At 41.3% G+C, this 20962-nt stretch overlaps 1 protein-coding gene across 4 annotated transcripts in view; it reads left to right on the top strand.

The window, feature by feature from the left end:
* The window catches only part of SLCO5A1 (solute carrier organic anion transporter family member 5A1), a 67672-nt gene that overhangs the window by 34903 nt on the left and 11807 nt on the right, over positions 1-20962 (top strand). For all 4 annotated transcript variants that reach the window (XM_082233780.1, XM_082233781.1, XM_082233783.1 and 1 more), the window contains 4 exons: positions 5188-5320; positions 7991-8214; positions 11254-11418; positions 15248-15446. In XM_082233780.1, the coding sequence (XP_082089906.1) occupies positions 5188-5320; positions 7991-8214; positions 11254-11418; positions 15248-15446 (721 nt within the window). The remainder of the gene's footprint in view (positions 1-5187; positions 5321-7990; positions 8215-11253; positions 11419-15247; positions 15447-20962) is intronic.

The raw sequence follows: 20962 nt of genomic DNA, 5'->3' as shown, positions 1-20962 counted from the left end.
GAGTATTAGGATAAATTTTCTATAGTATTGCTTAGTACTCTTGTTTTTGTTTGCCTCTTTAAGGACAGTTACAAAGATGCCTTTTAAATGAACTGTACATTGTTATCTGGAATGTGACATTGTTATTAGGAGATAATTATATTCAATTTATAAATATCAAACATTTTTTCATAATGGACATGGGTATATTTGGTTGCAGAGAAAACTTTAAGAAAACCCTATTTTCTAGTTGGCTTAAAAAATAATTGGCTTTTAACAACACTTTTGAAATACAGTGGTGCCTCGCAAGACGAAATTAATTCGTTCCGCAAGTCTCTTCATCTTGCGAGTTTTTCGTCTTGCGAAGCACGGTTTCCCATAGGAATGCATTGAAAATCAATTAATGCGTTCCTAGGGAAACCGCCTTCAGACCAGGTCCGGGGACAGTCTGTCCCCCGACCTCTTCTGAAGGCTTGGGGGGGGGGGACAAGGGCTTTTCTTCCCACCCCCAGCATTTTAAAAAACCCCAGGACAGCGGAGGACTTCTCCGCTGTCCGGGCAATCTTAAAATGCTGGCGGGCGGCATTTTAAAATCGCCCTGGGACAGCGGAGGACTTCTCCGCTGTCCGGGGCGATTTAAAAGCCCCTGGGAAGGCAGGCGGGGGGACAAAGACTTTTGCCCCCCGCCCGCCTTCAGAAGGTGTTCCCGCCCCGCCGCCCGGCTTCGGAGCATCGTTCCGAAGCCGGGCGGCGGGGGCAGGTGTTCCCGTGCTGCGCTTCCCCGCTGTCCCGGATATTTCCCTATGGGCTGTCGTCTTGCGAAGCAAGCCCATAGGGAAATTCGTCTTGCGAAGCGCCTCCAAAACGGAAAACGCTTTCGTCTAGCGGGTTTTCCGTCTTGCGAGGCGTTCGTCTTGCGAGGTACCACTGTAACTACATGTGTACAAGGTGTTTTGTACATAGACCTTGTTGGCACATTTGGAACTCAGGAAGAGGCAGAATTCCTGTTTGCACATACACAGGCAGAAGTTATGCAGAATATAGTATGTGTAGAAAGTGAGAATAAGGACTGTGAACACAGTCCATGCACCCCTCCTCTACATCAAGAATCCTTTTACGTGAGTGTGCATTTGAATTACTTACAAATATTCTATAACATTTTATCTATAGACTATTGTTATTCAACACCTAAAACCATAAGGTGCTATGCAAAAACTAAAAACAGACTTTGTCCACACGCCTACAATATTAAAATGAAGGAAAGAAAACAGTGAGTATCTCACATAAAAAGGAAATGTAGCAGTGTTGGGCTCATAAGAAAAAAACAAAATCTGTGTTAGGGTTATATCTTTATTAGTCGAACCAAAATTATGTTTGCCGATTATAGTTCTGACATGGATTTTAGATTGAATATCCATTAGTGGACAACTTGAGAAGTTTGTGGGGAACAACAATAGGCGAGCACAAGAATACGAACTCTGCTATTTCTGCCTTTGGCCTGATCAGTCAATGGCTTACCAAGACCAGGAACGTTTTGGTAGTGGCACCTCAACTAAGGAAAAGCCTTCTCGAAGAGGCTCCTGGTGGCATCTTTATTATCTTTTCCAGGGCAATGTAAATACCTTTTTATTTAATTAGTTTTTAAAACTGAATCTTAAATCTAGAGTGTTGAACTATTTCATGTGGCATCTGTGCAAGGAATATTTTTTGCTGTCTTTTATTATTATTACTTTATTATTATTTATTAAATTTGTGTACCGCCTTATACCAACATGTCTCAGGGCGGTTCACAACATGAAATCACAATATAAAATCGCAAAATGCATAGTAAAAACAAGAACAATGGTTCCAATACCATCACTATCATAAACTCACCAGATGCCTTAGGCATGCCTCTCTGTCTCCCTCCTTCCACTCCCCAACTGGTAGGGACTTACCTTACAGGATTGTTGTAAGGAACACAGCAAGAAAAAAAAGTGAGTCTAAATGCTGATGATTATTATTCTAGGTATTTTGGCGTGGAAAAGGTCTGCTTTGCGCTGCTGTTTAAAAGGTCTTTAAATCCATTCCATGTAGTAAGATTAATGTGCTGGAAAATGTTCAGAAGTCAGTGTTTTCCATAATGTGGTTGATATGAATCTTGCCATATGAAAATAAGTAAGGTACATGTTAAAGCCCATTAATTCTTTCTAATAGCAACCAGCCATATACCCCTGCAAACTCACAAGCATGATGGCCTTCTCTGTTGTTTGTCCCAAGCATCTGGAATCCAGAGATGTGTTGTTTTTGAACCTAGAAATTCCACATAATAGCTTCTGGTAGACCTGTTCTCCATTACTGTACTTGAAACCACCAGACATTCTTAATTGTTTTCCATGGGGGTTGTGGAGGGATCACATGCACTGCTCCTGCGCTGTCCAACTTTCTCTTAAGGGCAGGTTGCTGACCTCAAGCTGGTTTGTTCAGCTGAACTGTAAATCCTCAGTGTGTTGGGAATTCTGATTCTTCAGGGTTTTTGACTGTGGGGAAGACTGTAAGTACATTTGGTCAAATGCACTAACAACCCTGCTTCAGACATTACCACTTAATGGGGAAAGGTCAGGAGTGCTGGGTTAGTGCATGTTGTCCCAACCTCCTCCATGGATACAAATTAAGAATGGCTGATGAAGACTTGAGTCTGATCCTTTTCTAAAGCTTGTTTAAGCAGCTGATCAACCCTATATGTGACAGTGAATTTCACAGGTATTTTTTGTGTGTGTCCTCAGCCATCTGCCAGACACCTCTGTTGATAATAGTTGATAATTTGTGCTTATTTTCTTAGCATTGGAAAAAGTAACATCTTTTTTTGTGTTGTAGGAGATATTTCAGTTGTTATAAATGATACACAGTACAATATATAATTTATTCTGCATTGGGGGGGAATAATCTGACTGCTTCCTAGACATTGCTAATCTTTGGAGAGCTTTAATTGTGATTTTGAGTGAGATCTATGCAGACTCCATAAGCTCTGGGTGAATTAAGTTTGGCAAGACAACAGAAAGTGAATCCAAGTTTGTTTCCCTAGTTGTTGCTTTTAAAAGCAGCCACCTCCTTTGGAAGCACTCTTCAGTTATACTAATGTAAGTCTGAAGCTTCAAAAATAGCACTATTACCACAAGACAGGAACTATGATTAATTTATAACATAGGAATGGTGCTTCACTTAAGAAGTTTTAAAGACAATATCCGCTATATTAATTGTAAAAAAAATAAAAGTTGAGTTAGGTAGGACGCTAAAACTTACCCAATGGTCATTGTTCACATAGGACTTGATAGAGTGACATGGCCACAGCACCACCACTTGAACCCAGTAGGGCAGAAGGTCTTGCGGGGGGCAGAAGGTCTCTTTTTGCACTAGCTCCCAGGACCAGGCTGGTGCAGTGAAACTAACACCAGTGGCATGCCTACCAATGGTAGTGTCTGTCCACTTGCTATTTAGGCAGGGGCATTCAAGTGCTCCTAATCAGTGGGTCAGTGGACACCCCCACTTCAACCAAACCCCCTAGAAATCATGGTTTTGGACTGCTCTGCCCAACTTCCTTCCTCATTAATTCAAACAAAGTATGGTACGGCATTTGAGATTCTTTACAATCCCACAGACCAGTATGGTGCAGTGGTTAAAGTGTCAGACTAGGATCAAGGAGTTTGGGGTTCAACTGCATACCAGGCTATGATCGTCATTGGCTGAACTTGGACCAGTTTCTCTCTTCCAGCCTCACAAAGTTGTAAAGATGAAAACATGGACTGAAATATGACTTTGGCGTATGACTTCAGTCATTATTTGGTGTGATAGGTGCAAACTCACAAATTACACAATTAAGGGAGGAGAAACCATTTTATGTTGCTTTCTAAAAAATCATGGGTAGCGCCTGACACTCCCCACTAGTTCTATATTAATAGCCAAATATATATTCCTGTATACAATTGTAAATATGTTTTAGGCTAGGAACTGTTCTTCATTAGCTACTTAAAATTTCATATGGGTACTTAATGAATGGCAGGCATTTTTATTGTCTAAAAGTGACTAGAACTGCCCACCTTCCTTGTGCTTCAGTCCTAGTTTTAGTTTCACTTTCCATATCTTTCCACAATTGTTGATGACTATTCAGGATCATATTTTACCACAGTGGGGATTGGTAACTTGTTAATGGAGGGGGCCACTTCCTAATTTCCATTTATGCACTGAAGAGTTAAGTACATTATTTTAAGGGTCAGGGTGTTTAATATTTATATTGCCAGTAAGATATATTTACAGAAACGGAGGACCGCATACAGTATCTTCATAATAATTTTTAAGTTTTAGGCAGCATTCCCATCTCTAATGGAATATAGCCTGCATTTGTTATTTTTATCTTTGTAATACTGTATTTCTGCTAACTGTGAAACTTGTCTTCAGCATTACTAAATAAATGCTCTGTAATGTCTGCTTAGACTAAATAGCTGCTGCACATTCCAGTGGTAAATGCAGATGATTTGGGTGCAAATCATGTATTCTCCAAAAGATATGCATATTTATACCTGGGTCTACTCTGGAGAGAGTTCAGAGTATTACACACAGCACAGTGCATTCTGCATGCCATCCCCGTGCCTCTGCCCCAGTCTGCCAAAGTGGTTCTGTCCCACATGGCCCCTGCCTGCAATTCTGGCTCCATCCTTTGCCTTCCCAAGGACCCTTGCAAGAAAAAAGCCCAAGCTCATGTAAAAGGACACTCTCCCCACCCAGCAGAGTCTGTCCCCTCCCCTGTTGTCCACCTACTCCACTTGCTTATATGTCAATAATCAGACACTGCAAATAGTTTTTCCTTATTCTGAAAATAAGGAATGAAGAAATACCCTGAAATATCTAGCTACTTAAAGTTAGAAGTGTTAAAAAGGTATGATGTTACCATTCATTAGCAGGCAGCAGGAATGGAACTTGCTTTTTAGAAGGCAATCCTGTATGCAGTTGCAAGGGGGTGGATGTTTTATGTGGGAGAAACAATAGGAACTGTAGAAAAAGCCAGGAGTGGCTGCTCTTAGAATATGCAAAATCATAGGAAAGCGCTTGTCTTCCTTTTCTTTCTATCTGTGAAATCTTTTATTACTTTAGCATTCTGCTTTAATATTGTAATGTCTGTAATATGGTATATTTTAACATGTCCTGGGTTGGCTTTTGCTTTTCTTTTTTCAGCCATCATGTATGTAATGGGAGCACTTGGTCCAGCAGCAGGATATTTATTAGGCGGAGTTCTTATTGGGTTTTATGTGGATCCTAGAAGTACTGTTTATATTGACCAGAGTGACCCTCGTTTCATCGGTAACTGGTAAGTTGCAGCTGTATGTCTGTTATGCATGAGAATGACCATTGACATTGGATTCATGATCCAGCTAATAACATCTTTTTGAAGGTGGTTAAAGCAGCTTAAACATTTGACCATGTCCTTGACAGTTCTGAGTTTAGAGTAACTGCAGTGCGTGATGCATCTGTGGATTGTTTAACCAGATTGATTGCTGGTTTGTCACTTATTTTTTCTGTTGTTTGCTAGTTGTACATGTAGAACTATGAATAAATATTCAAAGTTAAAAAGGTTTTTAAAAGCCAAGTACTTTAGCATTTGCAGCAAAGCCTTTAGATTCCCTTCCTGGAGTATGTCTGTGTGTTTCTATGCCAATATCCAGCTACACTTCTGCACATCCAACTATATAGGAGTTAATATGTGAGAATAATTCAATTTGCATAATTAGTCATGCATTCTCATTTTATAGCTTGCTGTTGTGAGACATTGTACTGGCACAAATTATGATGCTCTAACATGTCTACTTGAGCAACAGAGGGGTTGTCACAATAAAAGATTTATGCAGATTTGTGGGCAAGATAGCTGAATGGACTTTAAACATAAGTTGCCAGGCACAAACAACAGAGATGGGCATCACCTTTATGCCCTGCTTGTGAGTTTCCCAGAGATGCTGGAGTAGATAGACCTTTTGGTTGGAAAAAACAGGACAATTCATAGTTGTTGTGTTTCGCTTGCCAAGCAGCCCATGCTGTATCAGTGCATTTTCACATTAATTAATCTCAGTTAATCACATTCCCCTTCTTTTGGGAGCACAGAGTAGCTTCCTATAGATGTATCAAACATTCTTACATCCAGGTACTGACCATGATGATATCTGATTAGTGTTAACAACTTTAACACCCTAATTTCTTCTTGCTGTTTGCTGAGATAGCCAAGTTGACAAAGCACTGTTTGGTTTTAGCAGCAAGTGGGTTAGAAACAGCTGCAACGACATTAAAGGAGCAGCAATAATTATATAAGAGTCACAGGGAAGGGAGTTAACAATCTAACCATGAACAATCTAACCATGACAATAATAGTGGTGATCTTAATTTGAAGAAATATGGCCTTAGATTTCCCAGACATTCAGTGCCAAACATCTGCCAGAAATAACTGGGTGCTGTGCTATAATTAGGCACATTTACAAGGCACTGAGTAGCCATAAAGCCTATGGCTTCTTATTTCTACCAGATGCTCCTTAATTGGTGTTCTGCAGATGGTACACTCAGCTACTTAATGGCCAGCAGCTGGTGACCTAGGAATGTGGGAGGTCTCCATCTCTCTCTACCGGTATATATTCATTCTGGAAAATCTAACACAGGTAGAGTAAGGTAACCCATGTGAATTACACACAGAATAGAATATTAGGGCGGAATAATACCGAGTCTATGTCAGCATCCAGTTCTGCAATGCTTTTGCTCCAGAAAATATTTTCTTTCAGAATGGCTGTCTGGTTGCTATACATCAACCATACAGGTAAAAAGAGAACTCTGACTGAACTGGAACACAGCTGACGTTTGAGAGCCAAATTTAGCTTAGTAACTAGAGACAAAAGAGATGAGGAAAAAGTAGCATCAGTGGCCACATAACTCTGATAGGCCACAATGACCAGAATGTATGTTATCTAGCCTTGGAATAGGCTAGCGTTTGGGTCTGAACCGTTACACTGAACATGTAGTCTGCAGCAGTGAGCAGCGGGTGGGATCAGTTTTGGGATTGTGCTGTCTGGGGAGTGGGGAATTAATTTCCCGACATTAAGAGACCTTGTCAATTACTGTCTTCTATTGTGTTACAAATGTACAAAACTTACAGTGGATCTATAAAAACATTTAGTTTCCTACTAAATGCTGAGAAGGACATGGTTAATTTGCTGCTGAAATAGACATCTGCTGTCTGCCTTAACATTCATTTCAAACTTATTTTGGTTTGTACTGCAAGTGCTATTTGCCTACTTGATATTCTGTCCCCTAGTTTTTTTTTTTATTTAATAGAAATTCATTTTGTATCATATATTGGCTTGATTCACACATTATATGAAGCCGTGGTTTGTTTATGGATTAAACTTTAAGCTAGGGTTTTTTAAACAAACAAACAAACAAACAAACAAACAAACAAACAAAGTTCTCCCATAGACAATCAAATAAACCATGGCTCATTTGGTTTGCTTTCTAGCTGCTCTTGCCTCATGGCTTTACACTTTGGTGAGCATCTGTGATGGGATGGGCAAACAAGCTGTAGTTAAAAAAGAGTGCTGGATTCACACTTAATGCCAAATTATAGTTAAAGCAAACCAAGCTTTGTCAGTCTCTTAGAAGCCAGTTCATTATTTGGCAGTATAAAAATCCTAGTTAAGCTGCTTGGTTGGGTTCACACATAGCTTAATAAACCATAGTTAATAAACTGAACTTTAATGTTATGTGCAGACCAAGCTGTTTGTTTCTTTCTGATTCTAGTTGTGACTCTTACTTGTATGTCAATTTTTTAATTTCACTCACCATGTAAAGAAATATTTTACGAAATAATTAGAAGTACATTGGATGTTTTCTGTTTTGTAAGATGCAGAGAATCTTTGTACAGTCTCAGTCACTAGTTTTTGTTTCTGGTTGCAGTACACATATAGTCCAGCTGCAATTGTTCTTTTTTCTCTCTCAACTTCAGGTGGAGTGGCTTCCTCCTTTGTGCCACTGCGATGCTTTTTGTCATACTTCCAATGTTTACTTTCCCCAAAAAGCTTCCACCTCGACACAAGAAAAAGAAGAAAAAGAAGATGCATGCTGATGATGTTTCAAGTGATGATGATATTGTAAAAGAAAAAGCAAACAGCAAAAGTCAGGTAGACCATGAAGTCCCTGCTTCAATGGGATTTGGAAAGAATGTTAGAGGTAATATGTTTTTTAAATAACAGATTGGGGTGAGGTTTAAGATCATACCATTACTGTTAGTTTCTGCTGAAAATTGATAATGAAAGCTAATAGGCAATAATAGTGCACTTGGGAAATGGGAGAGTAACCAGTGTTTTGTAGCATATGTTATTCTATCTCGGGACCACCTGTAATCTCTGGCTAATCCACAGTTGCTGTTGGGTAAATCACAATATCCTGGCACATGCAGTCTGTGCAAAGCATGTCAGGATCATTCGAGACATTTGCCGTGTTCCTCCACAGCTTCATAAATCATGATGTGGCCACATTCTCTCCCCTGTCCCGCAGTCCTGTTGCCTCATATGGATTATGTAGCTGTGGAAGAATGTAAGAATATGACCAACAGTTTTTGTTACTGCCTTAGATAAGCTCGAAACAGCCTCTGCATGGTGGCTTTTGTCATCACCACAAGGAATAGCACCAGTCACAATTTCCTAGTTCCTCATCATGTAGATGGTCTCTATCTAAAAATGAGAACTGGCGGGTGCTTAGGTAAATATAGGAAGCAGTCATTCAAATGAGGTGTGGGTTAGTTGCATTCACAACTATTGTCTGGACACTGGAAATTCTGAAACTGAAAGTGCTTTCCAACTGGAAATTGCAGAGCAATGCTAGTTATTCTAATAGATTAACTCACTTGTCATGAAAAAAGTATGAAGTTTAGTAGCCAAAAGTTGCAATTATATGTGTAATGACCAGGGGTTAAGCCCCTTTTAATGCATTGGTACTTACTTTTGGGGGCGCGGGTGGCGCTGTGGGTTAAACCACTGTGCTGCTTGGGCTTGCGGATTGGAAGGTCGGCGGTTCAAATCCCCGCGACGGGGTGAGCTCCCGTTGTTCAGTCTGCCAACCTAGCAGTTCGAAAGCAAGCATTGCAGGTAGATAAATAGGTACCGCTCCGGCGGGAAGGTAAATGGTGTTTCCGTGCACTGCTCTGGTTTCGCCAGAAGTGGCTTACTCATGCTGGCCACATGACCCGGGAAAACTGTCTGTGGAAGCGGACAAACGCTACAATGGGTTGAATCCAGACTAAGGCTGAAATCCTAATTCTGTTTACCTGGGAAGTAGGTAACTCTCATTGAATTCAGTAGGGCTTACTTCTGAGTAGATATGTTAGGCTTGTGCTGTGTCAGCCACTCTTTGACACAACCAACTTAAGTCCCATTGATTTCAGTGAGTCTGCATCCAACTCAATGTTTTCAGATAGCGGTCAGTAGAACTATCATAACATCCAGAGCAGAGAACAGAACCAGCTTGCCCTGTATGTAAAGATTTAGTCATTCTTATACAAATTGGGAAAGCAAAGGAGTTATATGTTATCTGCTCTTGGGCAAATGTAAATTGCCTTCATTTTTCTCCAGTTTAATTCTGTCTATACATTAATGTAATTGAAACAATTTCTGTTTTAAGACACTGCAAAAGTAATATATTATAGTTGGTGGCACTAGTAACAGAAATAATATATATAATATCCTATTTAAACTACTCTTAATGGGCATTCAAAGCCTATAAGCACATGGGGCAGAAAATAAGACACAAAGGGGTACATAGAGGCTGATTCAGGGTCATCCAGTAGTGGCTCAACAATGTATGAATAAGCTTTTTGCCAGTGCATATAACCTCTTCACTCCTTCCTTTTGTATGAGTCACAATTAAATCAGGAAGTCACTAAATAACTAGTCTTTGAGCAGGGAAATACAAAGAAACCAGGATTTTCAACCATGGTTGGTTTGAAGTTGTTTTAAAATCCGGGCTTGCTTTATAGTTGGTTTCCAATGTGACCGACCTGTAGTATTAACTCCGCCCCCCAACCTTTTGTGGCCTGTAATATAGTTCTAGCACCATTTGGTGACCTAGTTGTGGCATTGTCATAAAACTGCACCATCATTTCTTGGCACATTGGTACAGTTTCATATTCACCTTTGAAAATGTCACCTTTTTCTTTTTCTTTGACATTGCAGTGTCATAATTGCTCAGTTCAGCAAATTTAATTGGCTATAAGAAAATGTGCTTCATGCCATTTTTTAGTTTTGGCTTTCTTCACACCTAAACTTTGTGATGCAGTTCCTCAACCATTCTCTTTTGCGTAGTTCAAATGTGAGCAAGTCTTCTGGAAATAAGACTTTCAGCATTGTCCTCTAAATGACTGTGTGTCAGGAAAAGTTGCAGAGTAGCATTCTGCTGAATTTTTGCAGTGACTGCTATATGTCTTCATTATTTTAAATGAAAAATTGCTGCATCCACCTTCACTTTAATTCCCCAGGGCTTGCTGTAATGCTTCTCCTTGGCCCCTATTAAAAGCATTCATTACAAACGTTGGGGGAGAAATCACCCTTATTGGCTGTTTGGCCAAGTTGACCTGAAAATGGTGGAATGTAAAGTGGAATGATCTCCCCTCTCCTCCCTCTATGTCCCCACAAGCGGCTCAGGGGTCGGGTGTTGGTAGAACAGTGCTCAGGAAGAGGATTGTTCTCTCTGGCAAATTGAAATGCTTACAACAATTATGTCCATTGCAGTGATATGAAAAGTTAGGGATAGGATTGTGTTTGTGGTGAGGAGAGAAGTAGTGGAGGTTGCAGAGGAGGGTGTTTGCTGAGTCAGTCTAGTCCAGTATTGTCTACTCTGTCTGTCACTGGCTCTCCAGGATTTTTGACAGAGATTTTTCCCATCACCATCTACCTGATCTGTTTAGGATGAGATGCCAAAGACTGGACCTGGGGTCTTTTACACGTGAGGCAGGTGGTCTGTCACTGAGTTATTTACTCCTAAGACTTCTACTTATGGAAGCACACTTGGGAATGTTGGAAAGGCCCTAACATATGCTAAGATTATTTTGTATTCACACTGTGGAACCCCCAGGAAGAGGTCTTGGATGGGTAACCATTCCTTAAAATTCAGTTCAAAGCAGGCTGATTTTCTTTCTGTTTTCCATTCATTATGTATATATAAAGTTCATGTGTCATACTTCTATTTTTATTTTTATTTTTGTGTCATTTGTAGAACTTCCAAGAGCAGCTGTCAGGATCTTAAGCAACATGACATTCCTTTTTGTGAGTTTGTCATACACAGCCGAGAGTGCCATTGTTACTGCTTTTATTACCTTCATCCCCAAGTTCATCGAGTCACAGTTTGGCATCCCAGCTTCTAATGCCAGCATCTATACTGGTAAGGCATTGCCATCAGTAAGGAAACCTGTAAGAATTATTCTTTTGTGACTGGCAAAAGAAAACTTTTTAATTGTTTGTTTTACAGTTTGCAATTATTCGGCCTTATAGGTACCCATTGTTTATATATGAGCAATTTGCCATGCCTGTAGTGTGATAATGTTTTCTCATGCGGAAATAAAATTGCTCTGGCAATGCCAGCACCATCAAAAGGTTGTCCTGACCTGTTAGATTGCCATTGATTGCTTAAGAGTGAAGTTTACTGCTCTTTCAGCATGTCTCACTCTCTTGCTTTCAGGTCATTCATTGGTCAAATGGCCTGTCCATATCTTTACTCATTTTTCATCTCAGCAATAACTGAAGCTATTACTATGGTTATTTAAATCTATATAGCTCTTGTATGAATTTCCATGTAAAGGCATTAAAACGTCACAATTACCAAGCTGAATCAACCCAAAGGTCAATCTATTTTCTCCCAGCAGTGACTATTTGCAGGCCTCTGAGTTAATTGGAAACAAGGCCATTCCATAATGTTTGCTTCCAGCACCTGAGAATCAAATGGATGTTGCTCTGAATTTGGGGGTTCCAGTGGAGGCGATCATAATATGCCTTATATACCCTCCCATCTTTTGGACACATACTCAAAACAGCTTACAAAAGACATTAAATATTAAAACCAACATTATTGTTGAGACAGCATAAAACATAGCTAAAACAATTCTTTTTTTAAAAAGGTGGCATCATAAAATCAACCTGAAAACACTAAACCCTTTCCCAAGATCATCCTATATGAATTAGTTTAGCCTCCTTTAAAAAGCCAGCTAACATAATTATCAAGGTTTATAAATGTACTTAGAAAGGACCCATTTAGCTAAACTAAAATAGCCTAATGTAAATTGTATCTTGGCAAGACTTCACTGTTCTAGAGTCCTTGAATGGGAAAACCCTTTCTATTTACTGCCAAAGAAGAGGTCTAGGAAGGGTAGTTAAAACTGTGTAGTTAGAAGAGATGAAGAGAAGTAATGGAAGCACCTTGACATGGAATTCTTATAGGGGTAGGAGAAACTTAGTTGAAACGTTCCATATTTTAATAAATTTGTATAAGGGGAGAAACCAAGAGAAGTTTGGTACAAATGGTGAAATTAAAAAAAAATGGGAAAATGGGTGCAGACAATCCTGTATGGACACCTCCACAGGGTATGGAAGTTGTGCATTCTATAACATAAAATACATAAAATGCTGTTTTGATTGACAGTCTTGCAATTCCATGTGATTAGTACAGAAGCTACTCAGGCTCTTAATGAATGTGGCTTCTGTGTTTTATGGCATACCCAAGGGCCTTAATTGTATCATTGCCTAGTATTAGATGTGTACTCATAAAGTCAGGGTAAACCAAGCCTTAAGCTTGATATGAGAAATTGCTAATGTCCAACCCAAGAATGAGAGAGACAGAAACTGGTTAGTTGATGTATACTTTTGGATCAACTTAGATTTTTGAAAAAGGTCTTTCTCACAGCCCAATTCTGTCCATTTCCCCCTCACATTTAAGCCTCACTCTACTCAATTTCCTTGTTTAAGATTGCCTAGTACCACTTGTGAAAACCATACAATAGGTATTTGTATATTATTATTTTCTCCAATGTTGGAAAACTTTTTGCTGCAACCTTTTGACGCCAACTCAAGGACAGAAACTGGATATTGCTGACTCAAAACTATTCTTGGTTTGGGGCACTTAATGCAGTAGCATCTTTGACACATTCAGAATCCATTCTTAGCTGTCTTTGGAAAGTAACTTATGTGTGACACAGTAGCAAGCAATCAGATACTAGATTTGAAAATGGCATGTGACACTCTTGCTTAGCACATGCTTAACTTTGGAATCTCCTTTGAGCAAACCACGGCATAACCGAGTGCTCTTTTTAGAATGCATTGCTTTGCATTTCATATACAGTACATAGTCAAAAAGAATATGTGTTGTTTCCCGTGTGGCCTTTACAAAGTCTGTTTTGTCAGTTTGATTTTAATCTGTTTCTTGGAGTCTATAAATTGTTTACCACTTATTTCTAGTGGTACAGTTGCTCATTAATAGAAGGGCCTATATATGGAGCATAAACAAATATCACCTAGATTCTCAAAAGGAAAACAAAGCAAATGAGTTTAGCACATTTGGTTTATAGTTTTGCACAATAACTATAGTGTTTCTTATTCTTGATTGCCATGAGAAATAATGAAATATTAGTTTAAAATAGAAGGAACTCCATGTGCAGGGATAACTGTCAGTTCAAATGTCAAGGAAGCAGTTGGTAGAAGGGAAGAGAGCAAAGGGAAAGGAGCTCCCAAATTCTGAGGAGATTTTGTAGAGATGCACCAACAGGCTAAAAGTACGCCCTTTGTTTCTCAGGCTCTTATTTGTTTCCCATATGGTCCACACCTTGCTAGTACAGAATTTCTTCCTGCGATGTAATTGATTTGCAGATCCAGTTAATTTACCATTCTTCCATGTGTTTACTTTGACTTTGCTTTGCCACTTGCAATAGATAGATAGATATAAATATTTTAGGCCGTGATACCCCCCCATTTTTTCTCTCTCTCTCCATTGAGACTTTTCAAAAACTAGATCTAGCATCAGCAAGACAGTTCCATAAAATAATCCTTAGTCATGAAATCCCATCTAAAAGGAAATGAATTACAATCGATACCACGTTTGTGAATTATCACCCAATTAGAAACTTAATTTAATTCTCTTGAATTTCACGTATTTTCTAACAACACTTGGAGCTGTTTTCCTTCCCAGCCTAGCATGAAAACAAAGCAATATTTCTGCTTGTATTTAACAATAGCTCTATTTATTCTGTTTCTGCTGCTTCTGGAAAAATCATAAGGAAGCTTTTATTAATCCTTTGACATAACTGAAGGGCAGTGAAAATTCTGACACTTTTTTTGCTGTGGTGAAGTTCTCATGAAGAATTGCTGTGATGGTTAAGTTGGGTTTTGGGCTGCACTACTTTTCACTTAAGGTGATGAACATATGATGAAATGCTCCTCCATGAAGAAGAAAAACCCTGCCAAAAATAGCATGTCACAGAGAAGGCTAGGCTAGTTAGATTCCTTCTCCTTTATATCTAGGTGTGGTTTTTTTATATGCACTGATTTTTAATTTTGTATGGAAGACTTATTACTTCAGAATTTGTATATTGCCCCCCCCTTCTGGTATATAAATACAACACTATAGAATTTATTATATGCTTCATATGCTAATAAAAATCACTATAGAATTTATCGTGTACTTCATGCACTAATAAAATCAATCTGAATACATTAAAGCAGTAGTGGTTAAGACCATGCACAACAGCACACATATTTATTAAAAACTGCTTGAAAGGTCTGCATAAAATCCAGTACGGTGTGTGCGTGTGCCTTTATAGGGAGGGCATTCCACAAATATGGGGGCCACCACCAAAATGACCTGTCTCTAGTTCTGACCACTCTGATGGATCTGGATGGTGAGTCCACAGACAGGACCTCTGAGGCTTTTAAGCAGATTCAATGTGTGCGGGGGCAATCATGAAATTGCCCAATTATCACCTCATCTGGTGGTGTGAGAACCAGCCTTAGGCAATGGGGTCATATTGTTTTGTTTTTGCATGACACCCTGAGAGTTCTGCTTGAATTTAAGGATGGGGTATTAAGTGTTTTATCATAAAAATAGTGTAGAAATTGCACAGCCACACTGGTGGGAGAGGTTTTTCTCTCCACGCCCCCTTTTATTCTTTCATCCTTTGTAACATAGAAAGTGTTTTAATTTTACCCTTTTCTTTCCTTTTAATCAGGTGTGATCATTGTTCCAAGTGCTGGTGTTGGTATTGTCTTAGGGGGCTACATTATAAAAAAACTCAAGCTCAGTGCAAGAGAGTCTGCAAAGCTGGCAATGATCTGCAGTGGTGTGTCTTTGCTCTGCTTTTCAACGCTGTTCATTGTTGGATGCGAAAGCATTAATCTAGGGGGGATAAACATACCATATACTACCGGGTAAGTATCTTTTGGCTTTCTAAATAATTCATGCTTTCATCAAAGCTAGCCTGCTTATATAATGGTAGTAAACTTGCTTTATTTCATAAGGACATTAAATGTGGCAATCAAAAGAGAGTGGGGGGGGGGAGAGAGAGAGATAACCACAATTTAAAGCTTTTGTGCAGGTGTGGAGAACCTTTTTCAGCCTGAGTTCCTACAATTCCTTGTGGACTGTATGTGCATGCCTATGTTCAGCAAAGGCAGAAAAATGGAGAAATAGCCTCCTGTTCTGGTCTTACAGAGTAACCCTGCCTTATATTAAATAAGACAGATCTGACTCAGAATGCTAGATATTTGGGACAAACACTAACCTCTGGGCCAGAGAATAGAAACTGCTCGAACATTAGGGGAAACATCTTAATAAGAGCAGTTTGACAGTGGAGAAACAAGTATGACAGCGGAACCAATTACCTAGCGCAGGCATCCTCAAACTATGGTCCGCGGGCCACATCCAGCCTGCCAGGGTCCTGAACCCGGCCCACCCGGCAATTGCAGAACCCGCCGCCATCTAACTGGTCTTGGCCCAAAGTTTTAGCGGCACAGGAACATGGTGGGCAGTGCCAGGGAACATGCAGGTTCAGAGGGCTGAGGAAGGCGAGGCCTCGTCGGTCGGGAGAGAGGCTGCTCTAGCTTGACAAGGTACAGGGGAGCCCCAGGAGCTTTGAAGCTGTTGTGGACGGAACCCTGAGGTTTTCTCTCATTCCATGCTCCTTTCTTCCCGCCGCCTTGCTAAGCGGCCTCTTTTCCCTGGTTCGCTTGGCACTTCCCGCCCTCCCCACTTTGCTTCCTGGCAGTTTCAACCGAAAAGCCGCTCCTCTCGCTTCCCTTTCTTTCCCCGGTTTCCTTTCCTTCGTCTTTCTTGCGCAAAGACAGTTTCTTACTCAGCTATTCCCTCAACAGTCATTTGGCTTCAAGTGCAACATTTTGGTTTTCATTCTCCCGTTACCCGTCAAATTGCAGGGAATGGGAGAGAAGGGGAGTCGTTATGCCGTCATGCTCTCCCGAGCATTTACAGCCTGCCTTAAGAGAGAGACGATTACCTGGAGACCCACTTCCTTTCCTGCAAATCCCCCAAGCCAAAGTCAGCTGGACTCTCAGGGTGGCGATAGCGACTGAGGGGAATCGATACGCTGAGCCTTAACCTGGGAGTTAACTTGCTCACGCTGAGGGGAAAGAGATCCACACTGACCGTTGCCGACCTCCGGCATAGCGGAGCCCTCCACGGCAACCAGCCAGTGCCGAAGCCACGGATTCTCTGCGGGATCCCAGCGAGGGCTGCTACTTCCATTGTAGCTTCTCCTTCTGGTCGGCAGCGCTTGCAGACTTCGCCTGTGGCCAAGTGGCAGGGAGGTCCCCTTCCCCAGTCACTTCCCTTGCCTCCCAACAGTTGGGGTTTCAGAAATCTCCAAGAGCCTCTCCCTTTAAGTGGACCCAGTCATTCCTCTCCTGCCCCCCTTACACACACCTCTTATCCGCCCTCCCCTTCTTTCTTCCTCCTTTGACCATTTCTTGCAATTGGAGTTTATTCTCCAAAGACCTGCATGTAACACAAGTGCCCCCCCCCATTGCCACATACTTCTAAGCCCATGGCAACCACATGCTCACAGCACCAAGTGAAACTGTGGGAGTTGCTGGATTGGACTATCAACAGCTACTAGTCGTGATGGCTATGCTCTGCCTATGCTGTCTCTTCCAATGTCTTCACCCTTAGAGCAACTGCACTGCATTTAATCCAAATATATCTTGTTGAAAAGGTTCACGTTCTGCAGATGGAGATCCTTATATTTCTGGCAGAACAGAGCAAATTGGCTAGTGCCCATGATGTCACCATGTGCAATGCCTTTAAAGTATATTGTAAATATTGTATTGTTTTTCCTGTTTTTTGTGCACCACAAACATAATATGTGCAGTGTGCATAGGAATTTGTTTATATTTTTTTCAAACTATAGCCCGGCCACCAAGAATGTCTGAGGGACAGTGAACTGGCCCCCTGTTTAAAAAGTTTGAGGACCCCTGACCTAGAGGCATAGTAGACTCACTTTTGCTCGAGGCCTTTAAGCAGAGACTGGATAGCCTTTTGTTGGAGATGCTCTAATTCTGGATTTCCTGTACCAAGCAGGGAGTTTTATTAGATAGGCTGCGCAAAATCTCCTCCAACTCTATAATTCTATGAGTAGCAATAAATTTTGATATTCAGACTTTATCCTCAGTAATATATCTTAATGTATATCATTTGCATTATGAGGCCATAATTGTGCCTATATGCTAATGGTGAGTTGGCTGGAACACATTCTGCTATAATAATGAGAAATCAGGGGAAATAAGGTTTTATGGCTTATAGTTATAAAACAGTTCAATAAACTGATTTGAAGCTTGACTCTGGCATGTTGACAGCTGTTGTTTGTGTTTTTCTTTCAAAGGCTGTGCTGAAATGTATTTCCCCTTAGAAAGATTTCTCAATTTCCACTGCATCTTTTGAGAAATGGCTTGTTGTGTTAGGTCAAGGGGAAACTCTAGTATGTGCTTTCCTCTAATGGTAGTTTTAGTAAAAAGGCATTTTTGTGGCCAATATTAGTCAATGGACTTGCTTGTTATTTCTGGAAGTAAAGAAGCATGTAGTTGCTAAGCAGGATTCTCACAGACAGCTACATTATTGAAGGGTTTACAGTTCAGGTAAGGCAAGGGATTAGAAATTACCGTATTTTTCGCTCTATAGGATGCACTTTTTCCCCTCCAAAAATGAAGGGGGAAAGTGTGTGCATCCTATGGAGTGAATGCAGGCTTTCGCTGAAGCCTGGAGAGCGAGAGGGGTCGGTGTGCACCGACCCCTCTTGCGTTCCAGGCTTCAGGAAGCTATCTGCAAGCCTGCGGAGCCCAGCGGGAACTCCCGCTGGGCTCCGCAGGCTTGCGGATAGCTGCCTGCAGCCCGAAGCCCGGGGAGCGCGGCTGTGTGCACCTCGGGCTTCAGGTAGCTCTCCGCAAGCCTGTGGAGCCCGACGGGAGTTCCCGCCAGACTCTGCAGGCTTGTGGACAGCTGCCTGCAGCACGAAGCCTGGGGAGCACGGTGCTGTGCACCCCGGGCTTCAGGCAGCTCTCCGCAAGCCTGCGGAGCCCGCCAGGAGTTCCCGCCGGCCTCCTCAGGCTTGCGGATAGCAGGCAGCAGCCCAAAGCCTGGGGAGCGTAGAGCTGCGTACCCCGGGCTTTGGGCAGCTATCCGCAAGCCGCCGGAGCCCGCGGGAGTTCCCGCTGGGCTCCCAAGGCTTGCGGATAGCAGCCCGCTGTCCCCAAAGCCAAAACAGCGAGACGGGGCGCTGCGCAGACTTTGGGATATTGGAGACCAGGCAGTCATTGACATCCAGGTCTTGTATGGTAGGTTCCACCAAATTAGAAACAGTGTGAAAACAGAAGTGTTCAGCAAAATTCCGCAGGCACTAGGACACACAGAGAGAGGGAGGGGTAAATGGATGGACAGAAGCCTGCAGCCTTATGGGGCCTGCATTGTCAAGAGAGCTGCTAACTAATTCCACAGCTCCTGAGTTCCTGCAGGCTTTTCCAATTCTGAGGCACCTGGAGGAGCCATCAGGGTGTAGCATGCGACTAGCAACAGGAACAACAGGGAGCAGGAAATATAAACACCATAATAATCAGTGACATTGAGATCCCAGGGACATTGGGAGTGAGTGCTGCTGTTCGGATTTACAGGTCCCAAAGCATATGTGAAGAAAGAATTTATTTAGGCCTATGGTCTCCAGACTGGAAACCGATCCTAATCCCTGGTACAGGGAAATGTTTAAAGGGCATTTGTCACTCATGTATAATTAATGTATTGCCACAGTGCCATGCCTGGGTATAAATATAAATCAGGCAGCTAGGAAGATAAGGAGCTTAAAGGGGACTAAAAGGACACCAACCAGTTCCCCAATTCCCTGCACCCACCCATTCAAGGAGAGAGAAGGGGGCTGTGCCACAAGTTAGTCCTGGAGTCAGAGAAATGATGCTGTGACCTTCATGTCCTGCTTTTGGGCTTCCTTGAAGAAGCTTTCTAGCCACAGTTGGAAACAGGGTACTGGGCTGGATGGTCTGCTCCAGCAGCGCTCTTACATTCTCATATGCGCATGTTTTCACATTTGCCTATCATATCCTTTTTAATCCTCTCTTTTAGGTTTTAAACTCTTAAGAGAAGGGTCTTATTTCTCCTTTCATAGCTGTAACCCAGCTGTAGGTGCTCTATAAATTCTAGTAAATGGATTTATTTCTTATGCACAGGACCAAAAGCAGAACCTTCTCTTTAAAACCTTGTGACATAAACAAATGCTGCAAAAAGATTTGCTTTTTGGCAGATGTATGTATCCTAAAACTATGATGCCAGTGTAATAGGAAGGGTAACTACGGTATTGATGGTTCAGTGTAAAAACACAGCTTTCAGCTTGGGAAAAGCATTAATATTCCTTTGTGTTTCTTACTCTTAGATTTTGCACTTGGTTGCAAAAGTTGGGAAACTACTGAAAGGCTGAAAGGATATTCCGTAAATTTATGTTGACACACTCAGTCCTACGCTGATATGTCATAATTTCCCATTATCCTCTGAAAACTCCAGGACTTTCTGTGTATTATATCTTAGGATAGATATTGGGAGCTAGACCATTGTGTCTGAAGTTTGTTTTTTAGGCAGCTAAGAAGGGGTGTAGTTAGAGGTTTATAATATTATCTATGCTGTGGAGAAAGCAGACATTGGTTATGATAGGTTCCAGTGCCTCTGAATTTCAGTTCCTGGTGTGTGTGGGACAGACAATGGCAATCCTTTGTTGCCCTTCATTGATATAAAGGTATTTTTATTCAGTTTTTAATGCATGATTGTTAATAACTGAAGCACAAAAGGTACAATAAATTATAAATCAAGATGAAGTGCTTGAGTATTCAAATGCAGAGTATCCAAACCTACGTTCAAATGAGAAATACGGGTAATTAAAGAAAGATGGGGGATAAAAACATGCATTAGCATTGAATGCCAAGTAAGAATGTTTTTCTACAATGAGGAAGATGGGGCCAGGGGGATAGAAGAGCCCAAGAAGCTTTTGAGTCCTGTTTGCAGGATTCCCCAAACCCTCAGTCTGGACACTTTTGGAATAGGATGCTGGAGCTAGTGGCCCTTCCTTTGATGCAAAAGGATCCTTCTTATATCAGACAAACAGGCTAGTCTTCAATGCAATGAGTATAAATGGAAAAATAAAAAGAGCAGTGACAACAGTGAGTTGTTCACGAGTAAATTCATTAGTGAGGGGTCTGTTGTTTACAAGCTGGATACATTCACGTTGTTGTTTGTGTTGGCTGCAGCTGTATCTGACTGCTATATGACAAGCCTGAAGGAGTTCACAAAATGTTCCAAATGGCAGCCAGAAATCAGTCATTACTCCACTTCTTAAAGTGCCAGGCTCAACAGCTTCAGTTCCTTCTCTCTTAACCTTGATCCGTAA

Source organism: Podarcis vaucheri (genome assembly GCF_965113315.1).
Source record: "Podarcis vaucheri genome assembly, chromosome: 8".
NCBI classification, from domain to species: Eukaryota; Metazoa; Chordata; class Lepidosauria; order Squamata; family Lacertidae; genus Podarcis; species Podarcis vaucheri.
This window is presented reverse-complemented; position numbering and strand designations above follow the sequence as displayed.